The 13,334-nt window shown below is 35.5% G+C and overlaps 1 protein-coding gene across 1 annotated transcript in view; it reads right to left on the reverse strand.

Annotated features, from left to right (window-relative positions):
- Window positions 1-13,334, reverse strand: part of CTTNBP2 (cortactin binding protein 2) — a 76,635-nt gene that overhangs the window by 15,100 nt on the left and 48,201 nt on the right. The window contains exons 7-15 of the mRNA XM_041471469.1: window positions 12,571-12,721; window positions 11,247-11,501; window positions 8,025-8,142; window positions 5,488-5,754; window positions 4,027-4,122; window positions 3,509-3,588; window positions 2,345-2,431; window positions 2,162-2,261; window positions 265-417 (exon numbers count right to left, since the gene is read on the reverse strand). Of these exons, the coding sequence (XP_041327403.1) occupies window positions 265-417; window positions 2,162-2,261; window positions 2,345-2,431; window positions 3,509-3,588; window positions 4,027-4,122; window positions 5,488-5,754; window positions 8,025-8,142; window positions 11,247-11,501; window positions 12,571-12,721 (1,307 nt within the window). The remainder of the gene's footprint in view (window positions 1-264; window positions 418-2,161; window positions 2,262-2,344; window positions 2,432-3,508; window positions 3,589-4,026; window positions 4,123-5,487; window positions 5,755-8,024; window positions 8,143-11,246; window positions 11,502-12,570; window positions 12,722-13,334) is intronic.

The raw sequence follows: 13,334 nt of genomic DNA on the forward strand, positions 1-13,334 counted from the left end.
ATAAAACACTTAACTGAAATACTCAAACCTTGACATGATTTCTTACAGAAGCAAAAAGCAGCGACATAATTAGAAAGGAAAAACAACACACAAAACACCATAAATTAGCTAAAAAATATGGTATCTTTGTAAAGGGGACAACTGTTTACCATAAAATATAAAAACTGAACAAATTACATTTTTGTCCTGTTCCCTGTTTGTCATATATTACAATAAAACTGTACTGTAGTAAAAACATCTCTGCAAACCAAATTCTTTAAATACCTCTTTGAATAGTGCAGGGATTTTCTGAACTCCGATTCTCAAGAGGTGCTAGAAAATCTCCGAGTAATTCAGATAAAGAAGCTCTCTCCAGATTTTCTAAAATCACAATTGTTGTCTTGTTTACAGGAGGCTGTTTCACTGGGATCAGACAAGCTGAAATACAAAAATCCCATTAATGTATACTTAGGAAGATTTACTTCTATTTATATATACAGAATTTACTGCTACTAGTGTAACAAAAGATTATTTTTTTTTTCCATTTTAACTTGTTTACAGGCCACACAGACTGGATAATAAGTTTAAAATTGAAAGCATAAAATCAAATAATAGAAAGAATATCATAGTGTATATTAAGAAAAAAATTGAAGGCTATGATTAAAATAAATTCCTGAAATGGCTATAATAGGATCTTCATAGGTAGGAAAGATTTCAGTACATTGAATGTAAATACAACAGAAAAGATAACAAAGACCTCTTTAAACATTTCTATCATTTACTGTACTAGATGTTAAACTTTTAACATCTACCCTTTATACCATGTAGTGACAAAAGGTTTAAGAATAGTCCACGTTTGTAAGAAACTTTATCATTCTATGAGATTGTAGCAAACTTCTATGAGAAGTAGGCAATCTTCTCTTCCAAACTTCCTTCAATATCTTTAATCACTCAAATAATCAGAGCTAGTATGAGGCAAACCCAGTAGCACCTGAACCTAAAAAGTAATAAAGTGACATCTCTGTATTTAACATTTTAAATATTTTCCTTTAATTTTCCTGATTTTAACATCTTACCACTTAAAAAATACACAGCTTTGCAAGAGTTCTTGCAACACTGAATCCCAGGTGAATGCTTCTGTAACACATACATAAATATAAACACTTATCTTGACTATTCTGTGCCCTGCAGTTTCACGACCTTTTGAAGGTGGTACTAACAACAGTCATTAATAACGCAAAACTTACAGCAACTGACTGTACCTGATCATTGCTATTTAGTTGCGGTTTCCTGACTATTACTGCCCTCTTTTACTAAGAGGCTACAGCTTGAAAGGAGGGAGGACAGGTACCCTCCCTGTGTCTGATGCATTCATTTAGAGGAGAAATGCTCTCAGGAAAGGAGATGCAGCAGAATAGCGGGGAAAGAAGATGGCAGAAAAATGAGAGACATAACTAGAAGCAACATATTGAACTGCAAAACCAGACTACTAAAAAGAGTGTGTTGCTGACACAGAAGAGCATCCAAAAGAAGCAGCTTTCCTAAGAGACAGTGGCCAGTAAACAAACCAAACTACAAATGACATTCTTGCCTCCAGGCCTAGCACCAGAGCCTGGCAGACTTCTGACTAAATGGTCTCTTCTCTCCCACCAATCCCATGGCACTGAAAGTGACATGTGGGAATAATCACTGGCACAAGCTATCCTGGGAACTGTGACCAGGATTTCCTTAGTGGAAAAAACTGCCACAGACTGAAGTTACACAGGCAGTATGAGAACAAACAGAAAAGAGCACTGCACAGCCTGATAGGATGGCTCTGCTTTTGTTCATGAGCACTCACAGTAGATCTTCAGTTCTGATTCAGTAGATCTGAACCAAAGCAATCAACTTTTAAAGGATCACAAACAAGGGGAAAAGAGAATGAGACAGAAGTTGGTGTTTAAAACAACTAGTTTTACTTAGATGGCATGAACTTTTGACAGAACTCCTTATTGGGAGCTCTGTTATGCTCAGCTCTCCCTCAGTTTAGACTCACACAATTGGCCCCAAGCACCTGAAAAACTACGGGTTTCATTAAAACATACCATCCACTTTGCAAAATGGTTTTACGTATTTCTTTACTTTGCACCGTTAAAACTTTTCCTACAAATCACCAAAACTAGTCTTTCTGACATAACCTTACCATTACTGATGAACAGTTCTGCAAGCTGCTCCTTGGAGAAACCAGCATCCACTTCGACTTTAACAATCTCACATGTAGATCCTGCAGCCACTTGCTTTTGCTGTGTTGAAAATTTATATATTTGGTGAAATAGTGAAAACTCTGGTTTATGGACTAATTCACTTGATATGTTTGTGCAAATACCTTTATGCAGGCTGCTATCTGATATGCTATGTAATCTTGCAAACTTCCTTCTGGACCATGGAAAATGACATTACGGTATTGTTCAACCTACAGACAGATAAACATAAATATTTATTTCATAAAGAAATTATTCTTGGAAGTTCAGACTTGGATTTTTTTTTAACCTACGTGACACAATCAGCACCTAAAAGACAAAATTGTTTGATTTGCACTACTGGAGTTGATAATCCTTACTATACTAGTTTCAAAGTAGATATTATTTGCATACAACATATTTGAAATATATTGATACATTTATATCCTTTGTAGAACTACGTAGCAAGGTATTTTGTTACAACAGACTTTAAAACTTAAAACAGTCATCTGGAAGAATAAATTTAGTAATTGAAAATATTTTCTTGATCTTGAATTAAAATATATATAACAGAATGATGCCAAAATCATCAATTTAAGTCACTACTAATTTAAGGATTAAGATTGAGAACTTCATTTGCAGTAGAAATGTGAAATACTGATCATGTTATCAGTATGGTAAAACAATTATTTTTTAATCTGTTTTACCTCTAAAATGTCATATCTCTACAATCTCTTGGCAATATGGCTGAATACAGCAGAAACCTGTGGCACATTCTCCTGACAACATAAAACACTATCCAAGGACACAGCAGAAATTAAGCAGGTTCTAAACTAATTCTGATTTTATGCAGTGTTATCTATGAAAGTTATCTCATATTAGTCTATTATTCTTACATTTTGTGGTATTAAATAAGGTGTGTTACAGGAGATTTCTACATAAGCTAGTAATAAAATTCATGTCTCAAATAATTGCTTATGTGAATGTCATTCTAATTTACCTTCTCCTGAAAAAATGGAATAAAATAACTTTGGAAAGCAATTAAGACATCAGAGAGCTTTTAATATATTTTTAAGCAGTTCAGATAATCAGAGAGCAGCTATTTAAAGAAGAAAGTTAATGCCCTCACAAGACTAAAGTTAAGAGTAAATTCAGGGGGAACTTTATTTTAAAACAGCTTTCATCCCATTTCATTTTTTTACAAGTCTTGACATTCTTTCAGAGAAAAAACTCCCAATTTTAGTCAACACTATTCCAGAAGTATTTTGACAAACAAGTAGCATGCAGGGAGAAGCTAGCTTATTACTGACCAGGCGGAGATAATTCTGAAGTGTCTGAAGATGGATCATGGATGCATAAGTCACACTGTTTAAACAGCCTTCTTGAGGTCCTTAAAATGAGACATACAAATAACTTTGGTAAGTTTCTCATGTTTACATGCATGTATGACTGATACATATGATTTTCATGCAGTATTCTACAGTGACCTTTTATAATTAGAGGCTACACAAATTAAAATGCTGAATAAATGAAAGACATTTATCTAGCACCATAGATTCATGGGAAACCATGACATAAGCAGTACATATACTACTATATGGCTGAAAAAGGTAGTAAGACTTTTATGTGCAACATATTTTCTGGCACAGAAATGCCAGAAAAATGTTGTAGATACTTTAAAATCTAGTTAAACAACTAAACAGATATGATGTCTCTGAGAATCAAGCAATACTAAAGAACAAAATCAGTAGCAAATGACTCTCAAATGATGTATTTCATATGGAGAGTCTTAACAATCAAAACTGAAAAATTGTGACTTGAAAATTACCAAACAAAAACACTGTGATATGCTCAGCTCTATTGTTCTTCAAAAAGTCCCATGGTGGCTGGGAAAAAATCTGACCTGTTGACCATGTAATGTTTCCTGTGAAAAAAAAATAAGAGAGAGATATTCCTTGTATGTATATAAAGTGTCCTACACTCAAGCATATTCACTTGCTTACAAAGATTATGTGCACACACTGACAAATTTGACAAACAAACCAGTCCCATCTATGAGATGTACTAAATCATGCTATTATTTGATATACAACTGAAGTTACTTGTGTCTTCTGCCAGATGAGACACAAGTTAAACAGCTAGCCTATCTTTTTATCTTTACATATAAAATAGAGTAAAACAGAATAATTTGCCCACTCTAACGTGACCAGGGTTCAGTTTTGCTAATGGGAAGGTGAAGAAGGAATGAGATTTAAGATGAAGTACATGGATTTTCAGAAACCTATACAACTGTTACTAAGACCACCACATTTTTGGCCAATTTTGCATAATTTTAAAGATTTCTCTTTTGTACCTTGCTAAGTGAAGTTACGTAAAACAGTAGTTCTGTTTACCTATGCTGGTGATTTACAGTCTGTATTTACTGTATATTTTGGATGTACTGTAAAGAAGCAATGTGGGCTTTGAATTGTTTTTGTAGGACCACAGAATATCCTGAGTTGAAAAGGACTCACAAGGATCATCAAAGTCAAACTCCTGGCTCTGCGCAGGACATCCCAAGAGTCACATGTACCTGAGAGCATTGCTCAAATGTTTCTTGAACTCTGTCAGGCTGGTGCTGTGACCACTTCCTTAGGGATCCTGTTCCACTGTCCAAACACCCTCTGGTGAAGAACCTTTTTCTAATATCCAACCTAAACCTCCATGACACAACTTCAGGCCATTCTCTCAAGTCCTGTCACTGGTCACCCCAGGGAAGAGATCAGTGCCTGCCCCTCCTCTTCCCCTCATGAGGAAGCTGTGACTGCAGTGAGCTCTCCCCTCAGTCCCCTCCAGGCTGAACAGACCAAGTGACCTCAGCCACTCCTCACATGGCTTCCCCTCTAGGCCTTTCACCATTCTCATGTCTCCTTTGGACACTCCCTAATTGCTTTTCTTATATTGTGGCATCCAAAACCGCACACAGCACTCAGGGTGAGAACTTAGTTTCACCTGACATACAGATTTCTCCTCTGGAGTACCAGAAGTACTAAAAGACTAATTAACATAGGGACTCATGAGCTCCAAGATTATATTAAAGTGCATAATTAATTGTTTCATACACACAGCTAAAAGTAAAGAATGCTTTCATGACAGCACTGTTCAAAGTTTCATTTCTAGTATTAGTCTTTCTTAGTCTATGCTTTAAAAGATGCGGTGATTCAAAGACATTTTTATCTTACTTAGAAGATTTCACAAATTCGAGAACTCCCCCAAGTTTTGCTTTTATCATTAACACCAATGTTGATACCTAGTTTGACAGACAATATACTGCTTGCACTGAGGCCAATGTTGGATTCTGCAGCACTATTAAATGACAGATCTTCCAGGCTCCTCCATCCATCAGAAGCGATTGCTTGGAAATGGTTTGTCACTGCCTGACTCACTGCTTTTGAAAAATCATCCCATGACGTCTGCTTGCGGATATTTAAAGCACATATTGTATCAAATTCCTCTGTACCACAATGGACTGGGTCAACGCCACTGACTGAAATCCTTACAGGTACATTAAGAGCATCTGTTGAAAAACAAAACACCATCTATGAGAAAAACTGTAAAACTCAAAATAATCCCATTATTATCAACCAATAACATCCAGTATTACCAAGGAAAGCTACAAAATCAGAGCAGTGATGAAAATACCAAGGCATCTGTAATTTTTTTAAAAAAACAGTTCAGTATTATTATGCTTAAATAATAGGAAACAAGACAAAATTTACTTAATCTTATATTTCCTCTTTATAGACTAATTACTTATAAATTAAGACAGATGGTAGACAATGTCTTAATTTTTCAGTTTATTGTGTTTATGTTAGGTAGGAAATAATTTTCTGGCACTAGTGCACAAATGGAAAACACAGCTGAGCTAAACATCTTTAAATAAAAAGCTAAGAGCTAAGACAGAAAATGCACTTGAAAGGGTATATTTTATTTGCTACAGAGTAAATTGACAAAATGTTAAAAAAGGACATTTATATTCACATTCTAGAAACTATGAAGTATTTTACATCTTGCTCTTTGGAATACAACTCAACAGAAGCAGCAGTCTCTGGAGATCATTTAGATGACTAAAAATGAAAAAAAAACCCTATCTTCTAATTTTCATGACGAACAATATGTTTCAGAAATTATAAAAATTAAATTTTAGAAAGTACACCATAAAAAACAACCCATATCAGATGATTATGATGTCTTGCAACATGATCTTTGTTTCCCTTTTGTGTCCAGAAGCCAGATCTTCAGCTGATACAAACCAATGAAATTTTCCTGATGTCAGAAAAGCTCTGATTTAAACCCACTAGCCTACCAATGGGAAAAGACTACTCAGAGGCATCCTTCAGATGTGGAATTGTGAGATATGCATCAAAGGCTTGCCCTTCTGATGGCTGGACCTCAGGGAAATGAGCAGACTGCAAGGAGTACAGAGGGCCCCTAGGACAGAGGCACAGAATATGCCTAAACTTAAATGCATGTGACCTCTAAGGCATAGCTGGCAATCCTGGCCCCAGTGTTTCAGATCTGTCGGAGCACAGATCCTCCTGTCCCTGCAGCAGAAATCTTACTGGAGTGTGAGGAAGGTAGAGGATGGTACACAGACACCTTACCCAAAAATGTAGTCTTGGCTTAAGGTGTAAAGAAGAAGAGAAGGGGAGGCCAAAGGTTCTGACCTGATAAAAGCTGTTGGATTCATGACAAGCATGACCAGAGACACAGGGTGCTAAGACTGATGGAAATAATACAAGCATTAATTTAACAGGCTGCATATTCAGCCATCAGAAATTTGTTTCATTCTGATAAAGATGATTATGGAGGAGTGTCTATTAGAAAATGAGCTGTATTCCCCTCTGAACCTGCAGTAAAACGGTAAGAACTGGGATTTAAAAAAGCTGAAGAGGAAAATCAGAAGCAGCAGACAGAAAACTTCCTCAATTTGTTGATAACCAGTGAACTTAACTACCCACATCCCTATATCCCACAAGACAAACACAAAAAAGGAGTGAAAAAATGGAGAGCATACAGATCTACAAATGCCATAATTCTAACCATGCAGAGAAATATAGGTATTTTTTCTCTGTATATATAGATACAGATATATCTAGATTGATATAGTGATATAAAAACCACAAAACTAGTGAGAGGATGAATTAAGTTTTGTCTCAAGAAATACACAGATGAGCCTGCTCTACTGAATTTTGAGAAAACTTACAGACAAGGAAGAAGATGACAGGTTTCAACAGAAGAGCAGTCTTCTCACAGAAGTTACTGATGCTGGAAAAAAGAAGTTCTTTGATGTTGTCTCTAAGACATAGTTGAAGAATCAAACAAATAATCCCCTCACCAGTAAGTGACAAAATAAACTATGCTCTAAAAAGAGATTCAGATATGACTAGATGATATTTTAGCTGGAGGGAATTTGACAGCTACTCACCACTAAGTGACTATTTCTGCAAGAATTTGAAGGAAAGCTAAGAGGAGAGCAACAGCTTTTGAAAAAGTAATTGCTAATATTAAATTCAGAAATTTTAAAAGAGTATGGGCATTTGCAAATGTACAGTTTGTACCATCTTTTTGAATGGTTTAGAAACAAAGACATGAGGAACTTAATAACCTCCAACACAATTTTATCATATGCTTTAGCAAAATTTGGAGAATAGAAACTTGATAGATCAAAGTAACTTAATATTGTGGTGCCAAAAAAGTGACAACTACCCTTTTCATATTCTCATTTTTGCCCCACAGGTTCTTTACTAAAAACATTTTTATGTAGTGCTGATAGCATTTACTTACTTAAGTTTTCTAGGAGATGTTTGCAATCATCAGTAGCAACATCATGCAATGTTCGATTACACTTATCTTTTCTCTCAGCCTCTAGTCCACCATGGCTACAAAGGATTTCTAGACAGTTCTGCAAAGGTAGGAACTGTATTATTTACTTGTCCATTTGCTGCACTAAAGCATTCTACCAATATGCAGTTAGATTCCTAATTAAAATTCTTACACATGCATTTCCAAAGACAATCAGCTACAGAGTTTCTATAGATAAAATGATATTTCTCACAGAGTTGAAAGCCAGGTGTAAAAATATTTTATAGCAGACTTTAACATCTCAAATAATGACTAATAGAGCCAGAGTTCTACAGTCTCTAAGCATCAAGTGCTGATTAGCTGAATTGAGGAATTCTTACATCTGGCCACTAGTTTAGGTATTGATAAGGAGACAGAAACACACCTATTATTCTGGATGAACATCTTGGACTCAATGTTCAAGCAACACTAAATAAGCAATTCTAAATCTTAATACAGACTAATAAATGAATCTATTTAGGTAACAATCCATAAAATCAGTTTTCACTTTGTAATTCACCGAGCAGGAGTTTCCATTGTGACTGACACCAGAGTGGGACAGGTGAAAAAAAGGAGTCATTTTAAAATCATCTTGCAAGCCTCTTCTTTGGCAGAATTTCTGCAAGCAGAAACCTGAAATTCTGCAAGCATTGTAGGAATGTAGTGATATAAAAATGCATTTTTATTAAGTCAGAGCACAAACATCTTGTGGATGACAACATGATGCCCTCTAAAAATGTCATATGCTCAACAAAAGGAAAAATCATTGAAATTAGGAACAAGCTATTAGTATTTAAATTTCCTAAGTATGCTACAGTATGGTTAGATTGATAGAATCATACTGTAACATGAATAAATATTCACTATATAGATCCTCCCAAATATGTGTGGGATAAAAGAGTTCTCATAAAACTACATTCAAATTGGTTGATCAACAATCAGAAAAAGGAGCAAGTCCTTGTTTCTAATGACCATCATTCTGCAATAATACACGCGGCCTCCAGGAAAGTTTTTCTACCTCAGATATGCTTTTAAAGACACATCCACATAGCAAAAAAAGAGAAACCAATGGAAATTATGCTACTTAATACTGTATTGATAATGTTTGGGGTTAACCATAGTAGAGAAACCAAACCTTAAAAACACAGAGAAACAGCTATTGAGTATTTTGATGTGGAATAGTGGCTAGTTGCAGGTTGACATAGTGTTACCTATTTTGTAGCTGTTCTACAGAAACTTTTGTCAGTGTATCTGACATCATCAGACCTTTCATAAATATAGCAGTCACTCAAGGTCTATCTGCCTGTGAGGTGAAGTTTTACCAGGCTGTAGTTATAGCACCTATAAGTACTTTAAAAATATGTTTATCTCACTAAGTTTGCCAGAAGGCTATCAAGCAGAAAAAAGCACATATTTTCTTCACAGGTTAGTTTGTTAACACTATCTCTCAAATAGAAGCAATGAATAGCAGAACAGCAGAAGGCTTAGGACTGAACTATGAGGCTGAAAATGGGAATTATAGCAGGAAGAAGTGGGACAGAACAAAGAAGTCAAGCTTATTTCCTTAGTAAAATGAGGATTTTTGTTGTCTCTGCTGCCTATGAAATAACAGATAAGATGTCCTAGCAAAATTAATCTGTAAAGAATGGCCCCTACTTATCTCGAAACAAGAGGATGCAAGTGTCAGTGCTGCTTATATGCAGCTATCATGCACTGGAATGAATGACATGCAGTGTGCTTAAAGGATTAGAGAACGAAGTCAAAGTGTTAACAGCACTTAGAGATCACTATTAAGCTTTTTTAGCTTTTAAATATCCCAAACATATCTCAAATCGATAAATGCATCAAATCAAATACAATTTTATAGTCTCTGCAACATCAAAACCAGGAATCAGATTGCCAGCTGTATATCACCTTCCTCACCTAAGAGACTCCCCTCAACCCCAAATGGAGATCCTATTAAACCGTTGACTTGGAATGCGCTTAGAAACTCAAACCCAGGAGTTATGAATGAAAGAACATGAAGACTTCCAATGTCAGACCTTTCAGAGAGTTCACTAGTCAAAGCAGTTTTAGACAGAAAATGAAACCTAGATTCTAAGTTCCTGAGGATTATATTATTGCAGAAAGAGCCAACATAGTGCACATTATTTAGGTATTTGCAGACTACAGCAAGTATCTTAAACTCCATCTAAATTTGTAAGAGTGGAAACTGGAACGAGAATCTGCATCTGCCTAACAGACATTGGTAATGGAACACTGACTCTTTGTAATGAAAAATGTTGAGTAAGCAGTGGCTGTCCCTAAAAAAACTCCTAACCTTAACTGAATCTTAAATCCTTGTCTATTTTGAGCACATCTATTTTGAATGTAAATTTATCAGGGAAAAAAGCAAACATAATGAAGGTATTGAACTAGGCATGTAAACACAAGGTGATTTTTGAAGTCTTGGACTGTATTTTCTTAAAATTCACTCTTCTGTGTTTAGCACCTTCTATTTTCTTACTGGGTAAAAATTTTACAGTGAGATCTGACTGACAGCTACCATATAAAAAGAAGTCCTTTAAATGGTCAGTGTTACAAGTGTATAGCTTCTGATGTCAAGAAGTGATATTAAATTTCCAGAAGTCCTCCTGTCGGTCATCAGTAGGGCCTGTCAGGTCATCCTGCATGTCATCAGTTATCCCAACCACATAAAAATATTTCATTGCCTGCTAAAAAGGCTGCCCAAATTAACAAATTAAACAATGTATGTCTGCACAAATCTAGTTCTCAAATTTCTTCTTCTCCCCTCCTTCACAGAGGAAAAATTTTTCCTAGTGAAATTATCTCCATCTAATATCTATAAGCACATGATATCCAAGGAATTGGCATTCAGGGTGGGATTCATCTCACCTTAACTTTGAAAATCTCAAGTAATGATGTTTCCTCTTTTTACTAATGTCCCATAAGAGGTAGACATTTAAATACGATAATTCACTCCATTTGACACCTGGATTCTGGGACAAATTGTCCACTGGAGGTCTATCTCTGTCTCTGTTAAATCAAGTTGGCCTATAAACTACATGGACTTGACATCTAAGTTGTAATTCTTCAAAGATAAAATAAAAGGATTTGTTTTGCCTAAATTCTATCAGGTTTCTGTAACTTGTTCCATGGACTAACCTTAAAGCCTTTTGATGCTGCTATATGGGCAGCAGTCCAACCCTCTTTGTCAGCATGGTTGATGAGATCTGCAGAAACAACAGGCTTTACTCTACTGCTATAGTCATCTTCTCTCTTCTCCAAATCAGAGTAGTCTAAAGTAGGCTCTTCATCCATCAAACAGTTCCCATTGTTCGACTCTCCACAGTACATAAGGAGCTTGAGACTTTCAACATTACCAGAATCCACTGCTGCGTGAATTGGTGACCAGCCATCCTAAAAAAGAAACCACAATAAAGAAGCACACTGCCACCAAACACATAGAAAATTGTTTGCAGACTCTATATCAGCAAAGAATCTGAATGGAAAGCTCTGTCTGGAAATTAAGAAGACAAGCAAGAGTGACATAATAATCCTTTGGTAAAACAGAGTTGCTTGTAGGTGTTTTGGGTGGAAGAAAGGGAAGAAAATGTAGAAGAAAAAAAAATGTTACAGCTTTCTCCATGGATAGTCCAACAGATAAAATCTTCAAAATTTTTAGAAGAGTCTAAGTGATACAGGGCTTACATGCTGTTAGTAAACTGCTTCCTTCCTTGCATCAAACAAAAATGATTCCAACTATCAATATTGTTTCATGTTGCATTAATCCATTTATTAGTCAGTTTCACAGTTTTGACATCACAACTTTCTCTCATTCCAAGTTAAATCTATTTACTTTCCAGTTGCAAAATAAATTAATGATAAAAGATTTAGTGTAATAATGACAGGAGGAGTCGAATGTTCTGTGAAGCTACTACTCTTTGTGCTGTATTTTGGAACAGTCTATAACACACATTTATTGTCATAAGAATCTACAGACATCACAGTCATAAAAAACTTTAGAAAGCACCTGAAAAAGGCAATTATGTATACACTAATTTTGAGACAGTCCTCCTTCCCTTCTCCTCCAGATATGACTTTTTTTCGGCCGTATTCTGCCATTTGTGATATAAGAGACTCTACAATACTGGCAAGGAAGTTTTGGGGTGTTGTCCCTTCAAGAACAAAAATAAAGCACCCTAACATAAAAAGTGGAAGCATTTTACAAATCCAGTGCTGGAGAAAAGTTGTAGCAAATTGCCAATGGAATCTGAAATATGTAAAATGGTATGCAAGTCACATAATTTAGGAGACTTTAGAAAAGATACAGTTTTAAAAAACCCAGAAAGTATTATGAAAATAACAAAATACTAATTTCAAATTATATGGTTTATTTCAGCTTTAAAGAAAAGTTTAAATAAATATTTTAATGTCAATATTCAGTACTATACAAAGTACTGTAACTTTACAAACTATTTTAACTTACACTGGTTTTTATTGTTCGATCTGCTCCACCTTCCAACAATAGTTTAATACAATCGTTATTTCCATTTTTACAGGCCAGGTACAAAGGCGTCTGTCCTCTTTCAGCAGCATGGTTAATATCAGCCTGATACATAATTAATAATTCTGCACATCTACAGCAAACAATAAAGCAATAAAAATGTCTTATGTTAGACATGCAATGCCTCTTTATAACTTAAGACATTTAAATATTTTAAATAAAGTATTGATTTTACAGATACGGCTCTAGCTGTGATCAACCCATATACACAAGTATAAATTATATATAAGTATAAATTTTGTACATTGGTATAAAGACAGGCAACTTCAAACATGTAAATCTTAAACTACTGTAGCTGCATTTAAAAATTGTGAATGTAAACCACTCAATTTCACAAGACTGATAGAAACGTGATGATAGCTGCTTAAGAAAAACATTCAGCTGAGCAAAAAAAGAGAAACATTTCTGACTACTGATATTTAAAACAGAATTGAAAAGGGAAAAAATGAAATAATTAGCTTGACCAACAAAATAGACACTCATCTAGGGAAGTAACCTGGTGGAGGCAGCAAAAGAGCTATGGCAGTACCTACCATTCAGTAGGTACCAGAATGGAGGCCACTCCAAAGGATGGCTTGGGTGCATTGCTAGCAGCTACTGGGCTGTGGAGGATGGAAGATTAGATGGAGTGCTGAAGAGAATTCACTTGGGGCTGGCATTCAGATCCAACCTCCGGTACTTCCTCG

The sequence above is a fragment of the Pyrgilauda ruficollis genome, unplaced genomic scaffold (genome assembly GCF_017590135.1).
Source record: "Pyrgilauda ruficollis isolate IOZ18807 unplaced genomic scaffold, ASM1759013v1 scaffold27, whole genome shotgun sequence".
NCBI lineage: Eukaryota > Metazoa > Chordata > Aves > Passeriformes > Passeridae > Pyrgilauda > Pyrgilauda ruficollis.